General features: G+C 45.3%; 2 protein-coding genes across 4 annotated transcripts in view; one reads left to right on the top strand and one right to left on the bottom strand.

The window, feature by feature from the left end:
• The window catches only part of CAMSAP2 (calmodulin regulated spectrin associated protein family member 2), a 176,618-nt gene extending 168,902 nt beyond the window's left edge, over positions 1-7,716 (bottom strand). The window contains exon 1 of one of the 2 annotated variants that reach the window (XM_045027112.1): positions 7,155-7,716. In XM_045027112.1, the coding sequence (XP_044883047.1) occupies positions 7,155-7,293 (139 nt within the window). In that variant the 5' untranslated portion in view covers positions 7,294-7,716. The remainder of the gene's footprint in view (positions 1-7,154) is intronic. The other variant, XM_045027111.1, reaches the window with a different exon arrangement.
• Positions 7,717-8,119: 403 nt separating this feature from the next.
• Positions 8,120-19,853, top strand: part of DDX59 (DEAD-box helicase 59) — an 82,279-nt gene continuing 70,545 nt past the window's right edge. Inside the window, exon 1 of one of the 2 annotated variants that reach the window (XM_045028691.1) lies at positions 8,120-8,543. The gene's annotated coding sequence lies outside the window, so the exon portion shown is untranslated. The remainder of the gene's footprint in view (positions 8,544-19,853) is intronic. The other variant, XM_045028693.1, reaches the window with a different exon arrangement.

A 19,853-nucleotide genomic window follows, 5' to 3' on the forward strand; every position in this document is an offset into this window, starting at 1 on the left:
CTGCTGATGCTGGAGAGGAGCGAGGGGTGGTGCACAGCCCAGGACCCCTGCTGGTGCTGGAGGGGAGATTGGTAGGGCCAACAGGCTCCCTACCTGGATCTGTGCCTCCCTCCCCCAGCAGCAGCAGAGTTTGCGTGTGGGAGAGGGCAGGGGCACGGGACAGGGTGAGGTGGGCTCTGGGCAGCACTTACCTGGGGGGCTCCCCAGAAGCAGCAACATCCCCCTCACTCAGGTCCTAGGCAAAGGCATGGCCAAGCAGCTCTGCATGCTGCCTCCACAGCTCCCATTGGCCAGGAACCGCAGCCAATGGGAACTGCATGGGCAGTGCCTGCAGGCGGAGGCAGTGTGCAGAGCTACCTGGCCACGCCTTGACCAAGGACCTGAGCAAGGGGGATGCTGACACTTCCGGGGAGCCCACCAGGTAAGCACTGCTCAGAGCCTGCCTCATCAACCACCACATCACACCTTCCCCTGGCATAACAGCAGTGTCTTGACCCAAAGACCTGTTCAAAATGTTGGTTGGTTTAGTGCTCGCTCATTTGCTTTCTACAACAAAATGTTGAAGAGTTTTCCCTGTCTACTTTACTGAAAAGGCTGACTGGATCAGACTTTCGTTCAATGCCATGAGTTCACTATCCGATAAAGAGGTAAGAATCCATCAAGTTCTCTGGTGGAATTTCATCCATTGAGACCTTCAGCGTCTTATGCCTTTGGGGAATTGCAGTTAGATATTTATGAATTAGACCCTTATTATTCATGGCATGAGAAGCCCATTATTGACGGTGTTTGAGAGTACTTCTTTTCCAAGTCCAGATACCAGCCACATAATAACATGGCCACTTACTGTTACCCTCACCAGTTATTGCTACCAACCTAAGGAAGGTTACTGAAAGAGTGAAGTTAAAAACGACTGTACTCACGTCACCTCACATCAATCTGGTTTCAAGCAAGGGCATCATACAGAAAAAAATGATTCTAAAAACTCTTTTTAATGACTTTGTCCTTGTTGATTACTAGACAAACAGTCTTCAGCAGAAATGACCATCATCTTGCTTGTGGACTTCTGTGACAGTGGCCCTTTAGTAATCAATCCTTTCTAAGAGAAATCTTAAACCTTTACATGACCTTAACGTAGAAAAGCATGTATCGGTTTCTACGGGCTTCTATGCTTTCCCTGTTGCTGTTCAGGTATATAATTACTTCTGCTAGGAAAGACTATGAAATATTGTGACCTTCATCATCACCAATTTATAAATGGCACTCAAATTTTTAGCTCCCTTTTGTCAAACTTATATGGCAGTTTCTGCATCTACCAAGAACTAATAAAGGTGAGAAAGTGGATGGAGGGAAACTGGCTCTGGCTCAGACTCAGACAGAAGTGAAAACAATAGAGGGAAGCATCTGGAGAAGTGGGCCAGACTGGCAAGTTTACTTTCCCAAAACATTTGTAGTCTCAAGGTCATACTGGATCCACTGTCTTTTATTTATGGTTGGTGAAAAGGCTAAGATCACAGTCTCTGATAAGAACTTCTAAATAGTGAGCCATGACTTTGTAATCTGAAGGCTGAACTATTGCAATACTGTACACTCAAAAGAGGTTAGCATTGAATGAGTACCCTGAAGCTGCAGCTGGTGCTAACCTGACTGGTGCAAGTTACTATATGCCCATAATATCAATATTCTGTACTCTGCATGGCTTCTTATTCAACTCTGAGGGCAATTCAACATATTGATTAGAATCTATGAAGCCCTGAATGGCCTGGGAGCCAGTTATGTGAGAGATCAACTCCTGTGTCTTGATGCAGAAGCTACTTGTCCTAGTCCACTAGGCTCAATCTCACCCCTCACTCTTTAGGTTAAACTTTAAGACTGGGGGCAAAGAATTTTCAGTAAGGACCTCTCTGGAATTTATTCAATGCACAGTATATACATTTAACTTGCAAATTGAGCAGGCTCTACCCGCTTTCTCAACTTTGTATGGAAGCCATATGTATTTGGTTTAATGCAAGCCTAAACTGTACCACACTCAGTGGTTTTTGGGTTGAGGAACCTGTAAGCTGCACTGAAACTGGCCAATGTTCAAAATTTACACACACTCTTGAACTCAGAGCCTAGTAGATGCAGACCTTGATGCACCTTACAAACTCCATTACATCAAGAGCTCCAGTTCAAGCGTCAATGTGTTTCACATTAGTTCTTCTAAACCATCTTACAGACAACACCATAAAAAAATATTACCATCACAGAAACTAGGTACTAGAAGACTAAGAGAATCTACACTACGAAATTAGGTCGAATTTATAGAAGTTGGTTTTTCAGACATTGTTTTTATACAGTCGATTGTGTGTGTCCCCACAAAAAATGCTCTCAGTGCATTAAGTCAGCAGACTGCATCCACAGTACCAAGGCTAGCGTCGACATCTGGGGCGTTGAACTGTGGGTAGCTATCCCACAGTTCCTGCAGTCTCCGCCACCCATTGGAATTCTGGGTTGACATCCCAATACCTGATGGGGCAAAAACAGGGTCGCGGGTGATTCTGGGAACATGTCGTCAGGCCCCCTTTCCCTCTCTCCATGAAAGCAACGGCAGACAATCGTTTCACGTCTTTTTTTCCTGGATTATCTGTGCAGACGCCATACCATAGCAAGCATGGAGCCTGCACAGCTGACCGTCACCGTAAGTTCCTGGGTGCTGGCAGATGTGGGACTGCATTGCTACACAGCAGCAGCTCATTGCCTTTTGGCAACAGACAGTGCATTACAAATGGTAGCCATCGTTGTCGTACTCCTGGGTGCTCTTTTAGCTGACCTTGGTGAGGTCAGTCAGGGGCCTGGGCAGACATGGGAGTAACTCAGCCAGGTCATTCCCATCTTCTGCCGAGCACCCAAGAGATGATGGCTAGCAGTCAAACTGAACCGTCTTCAGCCAGCCTAAAAATGTAAAAGACAGATGGAGTGGATCAAAACAAGAAATAGACCCGATTTGTTTGTATTCATTTGCTCCCTCCCTCCCTCCGTGAAATCAACGGCCTGCTAAACCCAGGGTTTTGAGTTCAATCCTTGAGGGGGCCATTCTGTGTGACAGTTGTTTCTGTTTCTCCTTGATGCAAAGCCACCCGCTTTGTGGATTTTAATTCCCTGTGAGCCATGTCATCAGTCGCCCCTCCCTCTGTCAGAGCAGACAATCGTTTTGTGCCTTTTTTCAGCCCAGACGCCATAGCACTGGGATCATGGAGGCTGCTCAGATCACCGCAGCAATTATGAGCACAGTAAACAGCACATGCATTATCCTGGAGTATATGCAGAACCAGAACCTGCAAAAGCAAAACCAAGCGAGGAGGCGATGGCAGCGCGGTGATGAGAGTGATGAGGACATAGACATGGACACAGACGTCTCACGAAGTACAGGCCCCGGCAACGTGCACATCATGGTGTTAATGGACCGGGTTCATGCTGTGGAACGCCGATTCTGGGCCCGGGAAACAAGCACAGACTGGTGGGACCACAGTGTTGCAGGTCTAGGACGATTCCCAGTGGCCGCAAAACTTTTGCGTGCATAAGGGCACTTTCATGGAACTTTGTGACTTGCTTTCCCCTGCCCTGAAGCGCCAGAAAACCAAGATGAGAGCAGCCCTCACAGTTGAGAAGCGAGTGGCCATAGCCCTGTGGAAGCTTGCAATGCCAGACAGCTACCGATCAGTCGGGCATCAATTTGGAGTGGGGAAATCTACTGTGGGGGCTGCTGTGATCCAAGTAGCCAACGCAATCAAAGAGCTGCTGATACCCAGGGTAGTGACTCTGGGAAATGTGCAGGTCATAGTGGATGGCTTTGCTGAAATGGGATTCCCTAACTGTGGTGGGGCGACAGACAGAACCCATATCCCTATCTTGGCACCGGAGCACTAAGTCAGCGAGTACATAAAACGAAAGGGGTACTTTTCAATGCTGCTGCAAGCGCTGGTGGATCACAAGGGACGTTTCAACAACATCAACGTGGGATGGCTGGGAAAGGTACATGACGCTCGTGTCTTCAGGAACTCTGGTCTATTTCAAAAGGTGCAGGTAGGGACTTACTTCTCAGACCAGAAAGTAACTGTTGGGGATGTTGAAATGCCTATAGTTATCCTTGGGGACCCAGCCTACCCCTTAATTCCATGGCTCATGAAGCCATACGCATGCAGCCTGGACAGTAGTCAGGAGCTGTTCAACTATAGGCTGAGCAAGTGCAGAACGGTGGTAGAATGTGCATTTGGATGTTTAAAAGTGCTCTGGCACAGTTTACTAACTCGGACAGACCTCAGCGAAACCAATATTCCTATTGTTATTACTGCTTGCTCTGCACTCCACAATATCTGTGAGAGTACGAGGGAGATGTTTATGGCAGGGTGGGAGGTTGAGGCAAATCGCCTGGCTGCTGATTACGCACACCCAGACACTAGGGCAGTTAGCAGAGTACAGGATGGCGCGGTGTGCATCAGAGAAGCTTTGAAAACCAGTTTCATGATTGGCCAGGCTACTGTGTGAAAGTTCTGTTTGTTTCTCCTTGATGAGCCCTCCACTCCCTTGGTTAACTCTACCTCCCTGTAAGCTAGACACTGTTCTTGTGGTGTATGTTTGGCTCATATCATATGCAAATACAAGTTAAACAAAGTGTACTCTTATCCCTGCACAACTTCATTAACTCCACGGCATTGCACAGACGTAAGAGCTGAATCTGGGACTGTATGTTTGTTTATCATCAGTCCCATAGACATCACTCCAACAAGGACAGCACTGACTCGATTTCGGTATAGCATAACTGCACCCCATAGAATACTTCAGAAGTCCTCTCCAGGAGGACATGTTTCTATAATATAACTCAACCAAGTTGTTCTTAAGAGTCACTCACATTTTTGTGTGTGTTGCACCATGCATTTAAAACAAAGCATAAATATCAGACCCCAAATGTATATTTTTACATATTGCATGTGTACACACTATGTCTAAAGAAGAAACTGAAGATGCTTTTTATACCACAAAAGAAACAAATGTGAACTTCCCCAGAATAGAAGTGGGTGGAGGGATAGGACTTTTGTCCAAGATAAGGAATTATCTGATGGAGAAAGCACTATTTTAACTAGGGAAAGCAGAATGAATGGAGACGTTCAAGATAGTTATTGCTCAGTATTTTCTGTGAATTTAGGACAAAAGTTTTGAAACCCCTTATTTCATTACTGATCACTTCAAATTCTGCCACTTCAAGATATATATGGGGAATGAGACATTCTCACACACCCTAATCATCCAGTGTAGTTCCTTTGGGTAAACATAGGACAGCAGATAGTAGAAACAGGTCTCTCTGTGCAGAAGAAGTTGTAATCTATTCCAGGGAGAGCTTTAAAAAATATTAAAAGGAGATGGTCAATCCTCCAGTTCTGCATCTGTTTCACATGTAAACGTGTGTTTGAAAACTTGTATGTATTTATGTATACTTCCATGCTCTCACCCTCAAATTCTACTTTGCAACTCCAGGAACTACTACCATGCAGAACACTGACTTGAAACTAGTCACAAAATTATGATGTGGAACACTTTAATGCTGTATACAGTTCTATTTGATATCATTTCCATTAGCTGCATTAAGTGGGTCAGATACTAGCATCAGAGAATTTAAAAGGCAAAAGCAGAGAATATCTGCTCTTAACTGATTACTTGTTCCATTTGCTTGTGTATCTTTCAGAATGAAAACCATGGGGAGGGACAAGGAAAGGAAAGGAATTTGGTTTGGATCAGACTTTTACAGAAAGCTAACCCCACAGGCTGCTTTACACATCCAATTCAAACTCAGCTAATAGAAACCAAAATATCTCAATCTCCTGAAGATAAAGAATTTGCAAAGCCACATCAGAATAAAACTCTGCCATATTTGAATCTGCAGACACAGTGCATATTTTACACCTGATATGATCATTTTGGGTTAACAAAAAATAAAATGACGTGTTTAGTTCATATACATGCAAGCCTACAGAAGTGAATTACCTAAGGACATGAAATTACATCACCTCTGAAAACCCCCAAAGCAAATTATTCCAAGAATTTTCACTGCCTTAGCATTTTAGTGCTCAAATTTGCATTGATTAAAAAGAGATCATGAATCTGAGCTCTACAAAATATAAAAGTATTTTTAAAAATAAATTGCTTTGCAATAACCAGAAATGGTTATTACATACAGAAACTGCTAATATATAGCACTGTCAGTAGTCATGGAAACTTTTTTTTTTAAATATAAAGAGAAAGGTTGTTGTCAGGTATTACCAGCTCCTAATGGCATCATAAAGATATATGTCTTTTAGCCATGTTACAATATGCAACAGTACTCTGGCTACATATGCAACTGTTGCAGAATTCCAAAAGGAGAAACCTTTTCCTGTTATTCTACAGAGAACAGGGGTGAAATGATTGATTGTTCCTGCACACTCCCTCTTTCAAAAACACCTACAAAACTGTTTTATAAATTGAAAATTAAATAAATGATACAGTTAAATCACACATTTTTGTATTTTTGAAATGTTTGCCCTCAAAAGATATATTAGAAATATTACTGAGAATAATAAGCATAGTATTCCTGAAGGCCCTGGTTTTTAGAAACATAGAACTAATACTCTTCAGAAGCATTAAAATAAACTCATGTTATACATTCAGATGGAGAGAATTCTATACAGTGTTGGGTGACAATTGGCATTAAATGCTCTCTCTCCTAGAATCCAGGTTATTGCTTAATCTTTACCTATCTGAGTGACTGCATACATATCAAAACTAACAGTGCACATCCATTTCCCCGACTACCTCCCAGCTCTTAAATGGAAAACACTATTTTGTATTACAACAAAAAATGTGCATGGAAAAACAATACACACAGTTTTGTAAGGCTGAATACCCCCAAATAAATGCATTTAGACACAAAAACATGACAATTACTCATTGACGGAAATAGCATTGACACGTAAGAAAAAAAAAAGACAGCAGATATTCAAAAATAAAAACCACATGATCAAGCAATAGATCAAGATTATTTTCTCCCGTCCAATTCCCTCGGGAATGGCTCACGTCCGCAGTAGTGAAGCAACCAGGCAGGAACCAGCATCAAAGAAAGGGAAGAAGACGACGCCACCTACCTGTCCCAAAGGCTTTGGCCACCAGCCACGCTACATTACAGGCGATTTTAGCCCGAGTGAAATCATAATGGTCAAAAGGTTTGACGGCAGGAACAATAAACGTCTTTCTCATTTCCTTGAGGTCTGCAGCATCCCCCATCTTTTTACAGCACCTTCTCTTTTATTTACATGATTCTTCTTCCCAAGCCCTCCCCGCACAAAAAAAAATGTAAAAAAAAAAGAAAAGAAAAGAAACGTATAAAAAATAGACGCGGCGGCGGCGGCAGCAGCAGCGGATGATGGTGATGATGAACTCAGCTGTCCATACGGGGTGATGCCTCCTCTGCACAGGAACGTAGCAGAGCCTCTTCTCTCTCCTTCCCTCGCTCTTTGTCTCAATTCATACAGACAAGGCCCCCAAATGACAAGTTTATGACCCCCCCCCCCCACTCCCTTGGCTGGGGAAATAGCCCCCAGCAAGGGCTGATCCCGCGGGGATCCCCCCAGCAGCCCGGCCTCCCCGCTCCGCAGGCAGGGACGGAGCCCCCGCGGGAGCGGGCAGTGATTTCCCCGCAGCCGCAGGAAGCGGGGACCTGGCCCTTCCCGGCCGCCGCGGAGACACAAGAGATGTCAAACCCCCCCGCGCAGGCTCCGGGCGCGGCGCAGCCCCCGCGCCTTCGCCTCCCCTCAGCGGAGACGCCCGGGCGGTGGGGGTGGGGGGCGGCGGCTGCTAGCGCCCCGGCTCCCTTTCGGGCTGCCGCTAATTAACGCCTCTCGGCTCCTGTCCTGTCCTGTCCCGCCCTGCCGCTGCGGCTTTCCTCGGCCGCTGCCGCACTGGATGGAAGAGCAGCTCCGCGCACGGCGCATGCGCCCCTCTCCCCCTCCTCAGCGTGAGGCGGCCCTGGGCTGGGCGGGGCGCAGCGGCTGGCTAGGGGCGGGGCCTCCGCCGCCCTGGCGGGGAATGGCGTCACGTGGGCGGCCGGACAATGGGGCATTCTTGACGCCAGGCCAAGGCCGGGCAGCTCCCAGGCGCAGCCAGGCCTCGGGGGCCCCAGTGCCAGGGGAGCAAAGGAGGCGTGCGGTGCCCCATGGACGTACCGAGAGGGGCTGGACAGGGGGTCCGGAAAGGAGCAGCAGCTGCCACGAACCCTCCCACTGCATAGGCCAGTAGCCAAGTGGGACACTAGGATATCCGCACGCTTGTCGACCCTGAATGTTAACTTTTCTGGGGCACTTCCTGTCGTAGTGGGTTTGTCCCAGTATCCTTGGCTAAAATCATTCCTCCCTATTATATTAGTAGCATTGAAGTGGTGCCTAAGAACCCCGTTCATGGACTAATACCTAAGTGTGCTAGGTGCTGTACAGACACATCAAAAAGATGGCCACTGCCTCAAAGAGTTTGCTGTTCACGTAAGTTTACAATTTTTTTTGCTATGGGTGGTTGTTCTCCAGGAGGCTGCACTTGGGTAGGGTGGGCTGTTTGTAATTTGTCAAATGTTTTGGGATTAAAAGGAATTATGATGGAGAAAATCTTATGCCAGGGAGTCTATAGCTTTTTTTAGTGTGTAGATTACATTTTAATTAAGTGATTCTCGTAGACCATCTTCTGTCCAACTAATAAATGCATGGACCACCTTCCCTACGACTGCATTAAATCTTTGGGACAGTTTGCTTACATGGAAAAGTAGTACCAGTAATATTATTGTATTATTAAAATAAAATACACTATTGCATGTCTTTTAATATGAATTATCAGATGGAAACAAGAGGGAGCAAGCACTATTAGCCAGCTTTAGGTACAACAATAGCAAAAGATCTGTAGATCAACACAGTGTACACAATTTTAGAACTGTATTATGCAATAAGAAAAATATGACATTTGTATATATTTAAAGAAACAAGTGAGGACTCTATGACCAACAATATATGTGTGTGTAGGCATACAATTATTAATATTGTATGTGCTGCGTTCTGTCAAAATATTTTCCATTCTTCTCCATTGGCCCTTTTAACATTTAAATGCCAACTAACTGAAGAAGGCAAAAACTAGTTATAGCTACACCGCTACCTTGATATAACGCCGCCCGATATAACACAAATTTGGATATAACGCAGTAAAGCAGTGCTCCGGGTGGGCAGGACTGCGCACTCCGGTGGATCAAAGCAACTTCAATATAACACGGTTTCACCTATAATGTGGTAAAAAAAATTTGGCTCCCAAGGACAGCGTTATATCGAGGTAGAGGTGTATTCCGTAACATAGATAGAATTCCATACAAAAACATGCTACACCAGCATTGTTTAACATCTAGAAGTCAGAAAATGCTATAGTAAAGGCTGCACACTAGCTGGGATGGGGATTATTGATGAGAAAGTAAAACACAAAAAGTACTTGCTTTTAAATAAATAAAATCTGTCATTCCAATTTTAAATATAACAGTTTTGATGTAATTCAAGATTGGTGACATATACTTGATAATGTCCCTTTATTGACCTACTGCTCCCTAGGTTTGGAATAGTCTCCCATCTCTGTCCACCAGTCATTTTATCTTAATTCCTCTTTAAAATCAACTTATTCTTTAATTCTTTCTGACTAATGTTGTGTTCACACACTCTACCTGAACTACTTTTCTTTTTATGCGTGAGTTAGATTCTATTACTGTTTTGGACTGTAACTGAATATTGTTTCGTTATTTGCCCTGTGAGCACCCTGTATACTTCTGATACAATAGCCTGCATATCCATATTATGTATATATGGTGGCACGTTGAAGTTTAAATTTTTATTGACATGAGTTTGGCATTATTAGTAATTGAGTGGAGAAGCCCTGAGTGAATTATATAGCCTATCCAAAACAAATATCAAGAGATCATCACTTCCATTGTGTACATACAGTTCTTAACATAGTGGGTCCCGGATCCTGATTTCTGCTATATGAATTATAATTATTAGTACACCTCTACCCCGATATAACGCTGTCCTTGGGAGCCAAAAAATCTTACCGCGTTCTAGGTGAAACCGCGTTATATCAAACTTGTTTTGATCCACCAGAGTGTGCAGGCCTCCCCCCCGTAGCGCTGCTTTACCGCGTTATATCCAAATTTGTGTTATATCAGGTCGCGTTATATCGGGGTAGAGGTGTAATAGTGCCAAACCAACACAGAGACCTCTTAAGTACAAGCTTAACTTTAAGATTTACTGAACAGAGATTATTATTTTTATGTTTTCATTATTATTTGTATTATTGTAGTGCCTGGGAACCCTTTTGACGTAAGCAGTTAGTTAATATTCAGGGTCTGATGGCTTGTTTCTGTTGGTGATGGGGCTATGTATTTCTTTAATGCAGTCCTGCTTATTAACAAATAATGTACATAAAGTCCTATTTCCCTGAACACAGCAAGGCTCAGACAGTAGGAGACAGTTTCTTTGCTCGTGATTCTAAAGCCACTTTCCATCCAGGACTCTACCCAAAAACTCACTCTCTTAGCTTTTTCTCAGAAATCACACTACACATACTTCTCTGACTGCCTCTGAGACTTCCTTGCTCCGTTCTGTGTGTGCTTCTTTGGTGTTTCTGATCACTCTTTCACACACACTGCTCAATCAAACAATACCCAGCTCCCTGTGTTGGCATTCCGACCCCAGGGAAATCCCCTCAAACTTCATAGTTCAACCCTTATTCCAGCTTTCCACAATGGTCTGTGTTTGTTTCAACTGTTTATTCCATAAAGGAGCCCAATTGTTTTTTATGTTGTTGACTAATATATGATGGCTAGCATATATAATTTGCACCACACACACACTCTCTCTCTCTCTCTCTCTCCCTCTCTCTCAGAGACAGTAAGCATTAAGCACCAATAACATTAAGCACAAATATTGTAACCATGATATAGCCTAAACTGGCCTATACCATAATCCTTTTCACTTATGCTAAGTATCCCATAACTCCTTGCATTTGCTGAAGTAAGCATTTGTCATAAGCAGATAGAACAAATGTATCTTGGTTCTGACAAGTCTCCTATGTCATAGTACAAACTAGGGAAGTACTTTCACAGACCAGTACCTAGAATGCTAGTATCCTAGCAAAGATAAGGAAGAAACAGAACAAGAAGTTAGGGAACTGAAACATACTGATGCTGGAACATCCATAGTGTGGGTGCCAAACTGTAAACCCTGTTTATGATGGAAACCACTTCAAGCCAGGGGGTACAGCAGCAATCATAGTTCCAGTACCTCTAATGATGGGTTGGTTTTAATGATGTTTAAAGAGATGTGTAACTTGTAAAATCATCATATAAGTAATAGCAGCTGAAATGTGTAACTTTGGGAGCACACCTGCATAAGGTGAATGTAACATCACTGCATGAGATGGCTTCTCGTAGACTGGTGGTATATAGAATCTTGTTCCTGTACTATATTAATAAACCTGACTGACATTGATTATTTGCTCTCTTGAGTATATTTTATATACCAAAGTGTGGTCAAGCAACTGACTATACAATTTGTCAACATTTATCCTGAAAGAAGGGCAGCTGTTAAACCAACTACTTCAATGAGATTTCATCCGACCCCTAGCCTAACACCTGCATACCTCATCTAAAATCAGCAGAGCAACAAAATGTACATCAGCTGGGTATATACTATGGCATATAATTTTCTTGTGCCACATACTGCAGTTATTAATCAAGCCAAACTCCTGCTTAAGTTGATGGTGACTTCAGTGAGAGTTTTGCTTAATTAAGGATGGCAGAATTTAGCTTTTTGTCCAATATATTACTGTCAGTAATTATGCTTATCTACCTGATATTCTTTATCATTCCAGTAAGTTAGGAGTAAATAACTGTGCTTGAAATCAGCTATTGTTACTGCAGCTGTACTTGTGTTAATTTATTAAAGTTATAAAAAGAGACCATCTGTTGGCAACTTTTGGTAAAGACAGATTAATACCCTGCATTATAAATTCAGAAAACATTTAATACTTTATCCCTAATAAACATAGATATCCCTATTGTTTTTCCATGAACCTTTTCATCCCTTCCCCGAAGTAACTGATTACTGCTTTATGGCCAAATTGTGGCTTGGTTTGTCAGTGTGTGCAAGGGTATGTGAGAGCATAAGAAACCTCCTCTCCTACCCCCAATTGTGTTCCTGTGCAGGGGCTTAGCATCCAGAAAACATTAGAAAGGTTCCCAGATATATTTGGCTTTTTACACTTTACAAATTACCCCTGTCAAACGGCACAGGCTTTCACCTACCCACATAATATTATATAGCACTTTTTGTCCTATGGCACTTTACAAAGGTGGTTAAATATTAGTATTTCCATTTAAAATATGAGGAAATTTAGGCAGAGAGAGCGTAAGGCTATTTTTTTCACTGACTTCAACTAGAGTTGTGAGTGGAAAGCACCTTTTAAAAATCTTGAGTTGAGCACTCATGAGCTAAGGCACACAAAATTAGTAGGCACATCTGAAAATTTGGACCTAAATGACTTGCCCAAGGTCACATAGTAAATCAGTTGCAAAGTGGGAATAGAAACTGGGTCGTCTGTCTATTAATGTCCTGCTCTAACCATGACACCACACTGTGTAATGGAGTACACGTATAGTACTATTCTTTTTCTTTACTGAGAGGGAAACCTCTGAAATATTTATTTCAGAAGACCTGTTTCATATTCTATTCCTAACAAAGTGCCTCCTGCTCTGTTTCTAGCTATACTGCATCTTGCTATGTTAGGTGTATCAGTTTGTATATTTCATTTAGATGTCTGACTCAGGGTATGTCTACAGTACGAAATTAATTCAAAATTATTCTATTTGAATTTTCGGAAGTGATTTTATACATTTGGTGTTGTGTGTCCCCACTAAAGCGCATGAATTCAGCGGAGTGCGTGAACAGTACTGAGGCTAACATCAAATGTCGGAGCAGTGCACTGTGGGTGCTATCCCATAGTTCCCGCAGTCCCCGCCACCCGTTGGAATTCTGGGTTAAGCTCCCAGTGTATGATGCATCAAAAACATCCTCACAGGTGTTTCTGGGTGTGTGTCACTCGCTCATCCCTCTGTGAAAGCTACGGCAGATGCCATACTGCCAGCAGATGGCGCAGTACGGTGCACCGCCTCTCTCCTGGTACTATGAATCCACCTCGCATGTCCTCTCGTCTTTCTATCTACTCTTTTATCTAACCATTTCCCACCTTTTTCATCCATCATGAACTGAGCCGCACAGCTTCCGCCGCAAACTCTGCTCTCCTGCTCTTGCAGCTTTAGCGAGCTTCCTGCCTCCATGAAAGCTACAGAAGACTACCATTTACCACCTTTTATTGGCCATCTTGAACCGAACAGCTCTCCTACATTTCGCGCCCTTTTCCCAGGATTACCTGTGCAGGCGCCATAGAGCCCGCTCAGATCTCCGCTGCAGTTTTGACCATTGTAAATACCTCACGCATTATCCAGCAGTATGTGCAGTACCTGCAAAACTGGGTGAGGAAGTGACGACAGCGCAATTACTATACTGATGAGGACATGGACACAGATGTTCCTAGAAGCACGGCATGTGGTGATTCGGAGATCATGGTGGCGTGGGCCAGGTTCATGTTGTGGAATGCCGATTCTGGGCCCAGGAAACAAGCACAGACTGGTGGAACTGCATAGACTGGTGGAACCGGATGATTCCCAGTGGCTGCGAAACTTTCGTATGAGTAGGGCCACTTTCCTGGAACTTTGTGACTTGCTGTCCCCTGCCCTGAAGCTCAAAGACACCAAAATGAGAGCAGCCCTCACAGTTGAGAAGCGAGTGGCCATAGCACTGTGGAAACTTGCAATGCCCAACAGCTGCCAGTCAGCTGGGAATGATTTTGGAGTGAGCAGATCTACTGTAGAGGCTGGTGTGCTGCAAGTAGCCAACACAATCATTGACCAGCTGCTATCAAGGGTAGTGACTTTGGGAAATGGGCAGACCATTGTGGATGGCTTTAATGCACTGGGGTTCCCTAACTGCGGTGGGGCGATAGACGGAACCATATCCCTATTTTGGCCCCGGCACACGGGGGTGGCCACTACGTAAACCGCCAGGGGTACTTTTCCATGGTGCTCCAAGCACTGGTGGATCACAAGGGACATTTCACCAACATCAGCGTGGGATGGCCGGGAAAGGTGCTCGCATCTTCAGGACGCTCGCATCTTCAGGAACATTGGTCTGTTTGAACAGCTGCAGGAAGGGACTTACTTCTCAGACCAGAAAATTACTGTTGAGGATGTTGAAATGCCTACAGTTATCCTCGGGGACTCAGCCTACCCCTTAATGCCATGGCTTATGAAGCCGTACACAGGCACCCTGGATAGTCGTAAGGAGCAGTTCAGCTATAGGCTGAGCAAGTGAAGAATGGTGGTAGAATGTGCTTTTGGATGTTTGAAAGCGCACTGGCGCAGTTTACTGACTTGATTAGATCTCAGCACAACCAATATTCCAATTGTAATCGCTGCTTGTTGTGTGTTCCACAATATCTGTGAGAGTAAGGGGGAGACGTTTATGGTGGGGTGGGAGGTTGAGGCAACTTGCCTGGCAGCCAATTTCGCACAGCCAGGCAACAGGGCAATTAGAAGAGCGCAGCAGGGCGCGCTGCGCATCAGTGAAGCTTTGAAAGCCATTTTTGTGACTGACCAGGGTACAGTGTGACAGTTGTGTTTGTTTCTCACCCCCTATATATATGAAAGGAAATAATGTCACAATTGTTCAAAAACCCTTCTTTATTATTTGTTGCACAACACATTCTGAGAGAAATCAGAAGATAGACCGGGTTGGGGGGAGGGGGTAGTTGGGTTGGGGGTGGAGGAGGAGGGAAGGACAAGTCCAGAAACCAAATCAAAAGTTCGTGTATGCCAACTTTCTGCTGCTTGGGCGATCCTCTAGGGTTGAGTATGTGGGGCCCCGTAGCCTCCCCCCTCGTGTTCTTGGGCGTCTGGGTGAGGAGACTATGGAACTTGGGGAGGAGGGAGCTATACAGGGGCTGCAGCGGCAGTCTGAGGTCTTGCTGCCTTTCCCGCATTAGATCCACCATACAGCGGAGCATGTCCGTTTGCTCCCCCATGAGCTTGACCATAGCGTCCTGCCTGCTCTCATTGCATGCATCCCTCCTCTCTTCGTGTTCCTGTAATGCTTTATGGGAGTCCACAATTGTTTGCCTCCACGTATTCAGCTGGGCCCTATCAGTGCAGGAGGACTGCATGAGCTCGGTGAACATGTCGTCCCGAGTTCGTTTTTTCCGCCTTCTAATCTGGACCAGCCTCTGGGACAGAGTAGATAGGGGCCGCGTTGAAACATTTGCACCTGTGGGAGAAGAAAAAGGGAGGGTAGTATTTTAAAGATACATTTCAGAGAACAAAGGGGACACTCTTTCTCAGTGAAACAGGCAATTCATAGTACACAGCACATGTTGTTTCTGTACAAGTTAGCATTTTGTCTCTTATACTGAAGTGCCTGCCACTTTGGTGTGAGTAAGGCATCACACACGGGCAACAGAATTCAGCTTGCAGGCAGCCTAGGAGCACACAGGGTTCTGCTTCGTCCACGTTCATTTCAATGCTTTCAAACTGCTGGGCCCCCTTTCCCATAGCAAGCAATGCCTGGTGGGTTTACCATATAAAAGGAGAGCCTGTGGGCTCTCTGGGATGATCGCTTTACACAACACCAACACCACCCCCACACCTACTGCATGGCTCCGATGAGGCTCTGAGCAGGGATGAGCCCTTTAAACTAAACGCGAACAGCCCAGCTCTCACTCACTAGAAGTACCTTCTCTGGAGTCATGGTCTGGGAGCCCGCCTTGGGAGTGGGGGGAGGCTGTTGGCTCCAGTGTTAAGAATAGTTCCTGGCTTAGGAGGGAAAACGGATTCCCCAGTTGCCGCCTGTGCACTGTCGTCCTCTTCATCCTCCAATAACTCATCCTCCTCACTCCGTGCAACTGCCCCCTTGCAGGTGTCCACAGACAGTGGTAGGGTAGTGGTGGCGTCACCCCCCCATAATTGCATGCAGGTCCCGGTAGAAGCAGAATGTATGAGGCTGTGACCCAGAGCACCCGTTCGCCTCCCTGGCTTTTTGGTACGCTTGTCTGAGCGCCCTGATTTTTGTACGACACTGCTTTGTGTCCCTGGAGTAGCCTCTTTCTGTCATAGCCCTGGAGACTTTAGCATACGTATTTGCGTTCCTTTTTTTGGAACGTAGTGCTGCCATAACAGATTCGTCTTCCCAGCATGCGATGAGATCCAGTACCTCCCGTTTTGACCATGCTGGAGCTCGTCTGCGAATCCAGGACTGCATGATTTCATGTGATGGTGGACTCTGCTTGGTTGCCTGTGATGGTGGACTGTGCTGATGGTCACCTGTGCTGATGGTGACCAAACAGGAAATTAAATTCAAAAGTTCCCGGGGCTTTTCCTGCCCACCTGACTAGTGCATCGGAGTTGAGAGTGTTGTCCAGAGTGGTCACAAGGGAGCATTCTGGGATAGCTCCTGGAGGCCAATAAGGTCAAATTGCATCCACAATACCTTTAACCCGGGATTGCGATCTCGATTTAAGTGCGACTCCGCTTGCCGAGGTGGAGTACAGAAATCGGATTAAAGAGCCCTTTAAATCGAAAAAAACGGTTTGGTTGTGTGGACAGAATCTTTTTTTTTTAAATTAACTTGGCTAATTCCAAAATAATCGACTAGTATAAACCAGGCCTCAGAGGAGTGTTGCGATAGTGGAATAGCAACAGCAAGCGGCAGTGGGATCCCTCTTTTGCTAGGGGTCCATGAGTAGGGATTGAAGAAGGGGAAAAAAAAAAGTGATACTTTCCCAAGCATCAAGTTCCATCTTCTTCAGAAGGCAACATGAGATTCCACTCATAGTAAATTTTCATAACAGAAAACTCTTTTCTTGTGTATTTGATGAAGAGTGAAACAGTTAATGACATTAAATTGATCATTAGACTTCAGAACTAACAACCTCTTGATATTAATAGGGCAGTGGGCAGCTCACAACTCTCTCGGAGTTGTTTTCAGTCTGGCATCACTGCATTACAACCTGTTCACATTTCCTTCTCAACCATATTTTGTTTTAAATGATGCTTAAATTCTGGAGCACAAGATGGCAGCCTCCAGAATATAGTATATGTTCACCAAATCACTATGAAGTGACCCTGTCCACAAGCTTTTGAACTGGAAGGCAAAGAGATTTGTAGATAAAGTATGAAATGCATTCATGGTAAATGTAACCGAACATGCATCCGATGAAGTGGGTTTTAGCCCATGAAAGCTTACGCCCAAATACATTTGTTAGTCTCTAAGGTGGCACAAGTACTCCTTGTTCTTTTTGCTGATACATACTAACACGGCTACCACTCTGAAACCTGAACTACTGTTAGTAGTAAAATAGCAAGAAGAAAGCCTGAATGACATGATGGCTTTCAGCCTTTTTAAAACAGAAGGCCAATAGAGGAAGGAGGGAAAAGGCATTCTAAGAAGCAAGAAAAGAAGTGCTCAAATGGTACAGGATAGATAGTTTTGTTTGATTGCTCCTCTAGGCACAGGACATTTGATGGAATTGTGTAGTGTGCAATGCATGGTGTCATTACTGTCAGCCAGCATTATCTGCCAGAATCAGGAGTGCAAATAGACCCTGGCTCAGAGAAGGTAAAAACAAGCTAAGAGGGCAGCTGGGGTCATGCTGACTCAATTAGAGAAAAAGCTCTATAACCAAGGCAGAAGGCTTATACCAAATTCTCCACCCCTTTGCACCAGGGACTTCAGTTTGGTTGCATGGATGTGACTGAGAGGAGAATTTGACTGCATGGAACCAGGAGATAAACAAGGGGTGGGGACACTTAATAGAAAACAGATAAGCAGTAAGGATTTAGAGTATTTATTCATTTGTTTGTATTGTGGTAGCACCTAGAGGTCCCAGTCACATATCGGGGCCCCACTGTGCTAAGCACTGTGCAGACACATACAGAGTAACAATGGCAGTGCCATGACATTGTACTGCTAGGCAAGTAGTTATAAGCAAGATTCTGATTCCATTACTTGCTCTCATTCCATTTCTTAAAAAGGAGGGCCCAGTCACCATCTTGGAACAGGCCTTCACACCTTGCAGATCCTGAGGCATCAGCAGGAGGTCAGGGTTGTCTACAGGGTTGTCCCCAGCCTCTATGCTGCTGTTGCATCTTTGGTAACCCTCCTTGCTCCAGTGGACCCATCCTGTCACAGCTTCCAACATACACCCCACTTAGAGGAAGAAGGCTCAGTGGGAAAGCAGGGAGCAGCAGAAATGTAGTTCAGCCTCTCACTGCATTACATTTCTGCCCTGAGCTCTATTGGTTGGTAGGGGGCTGAAGTGTGTTCCTCTTAGTCCCACTACTGACTAGCCCACTCTTTCTCCAGCCCACTCACTGCCTGCCTTCTTCCTCCATACTGATCTAGAGGAAGGGGGGAAATACTGCTGCAGAGGTGGTTAAAATCCCTTTTCTGCATGGGAAGTAGAGAGACATGAGAGGAGAGCCTCTTATTCACAGATCATGGGGAATAGCTGGATCCAGGCTATGTGATGGTGGTGATGATGTTAAGAGGCTCCTGACAATTATATAGGAGTTGCAAGGGATTAGTCAGTAAGCAGCTAGCGGAAAAGAAAATGAAGAATATTTGTAAGAGTTAAGAAAAAAAGAGGCTGTTATAAAAAGCAAGACAAGTTAAGGTGCATCAACATAATTACTGTGATGCAGAAAAACTCCCAGAACACAGATTAAAAATGAAATTTATTTTAAGGTGGAGGAAACTGACAAATCCCAGTAATCCCAGACATTACCATATAAAGTGTAGAGCAACATGAGAGGATTCTGAACAGAAGTCATGGGAACCTGTCAGGATCCTGCCAGACATGAGAGTGATCTACAGTGGGAAAAAACAGGCACACTGGGCAAGGCTAGCCAAGATGAGGACCATGGGCTATATTAGTAGATGGAGCACCATCTGATCAAGAACAGCAAGTACATGAGGCAGACAACTTGTAAATTGCACAGGAGAATTGTTCATAGGCAAAGTGGTAATACATTTAGCCCAGGGGTGGGCAAACTACGGCCTGGCATGGCCCCACTCCAGCGCTCCAGCCAGGGAACAGGGTCAGGGGCAGCTCCACACAGCTCCCAGAAGCAGCAGCATGTCCCCCCTCTGGCTCCTATGTGTAGGGGCAGCCAGGGGGCTCTGCTCTGCACGCTGCCCCCACCCCAAGCGCCGCCCCGGCAGTGGGAGCTGCAGGGGTGGTACCTGCAGATGGGGCAGCGTGCAGAGATGTCTGGCCTCGCCTCCGCATAGGAACTGGAGAAGGGACATGCTGCTGCTTTCGGGAGTGGCTTGAGTCCCCTCCTGCACCCCAACCCCTTTCCCCAGCCCTGATCCCCCTCCACCCCAAACTCTTCATCCCCAGCCCCACCCCAGAGCCTGCACTCCCAGCTGGAGTCTGCACCCCTTCCTGCACCCCAACCCTCTGCCCCAGCCCTGATTCCCCTTTTGCCCTCCAAACCCCTTGGCCCCAGCCAGAGCACCCTCCTACACCCCGAACTCCTCATCTCCAGCCCCACCCCAAAGCCCCCTCCCTCCCGCAACCCACTCCCCTGTCCAGAGCCCCCTCCTGCAGCACAACCCCAATTTTGTGAGCATTCGTGGCCTGCCATTCAATTTCTATTC

Source organism: Mauremys mutica, chromosome 8 (assembly GCF_020497125.1).
Source record: "Mauremys mutica isolate MM-2020 ecotype Southern chromosome 8, ASM2049712v1, whole genome shotgun sequence".
NCBI classification, from domain to species: Eukaryota; Metazoa; Chordata; order Testudines; family Geoemydidae; genus Mauremys; species Mauremys mutica.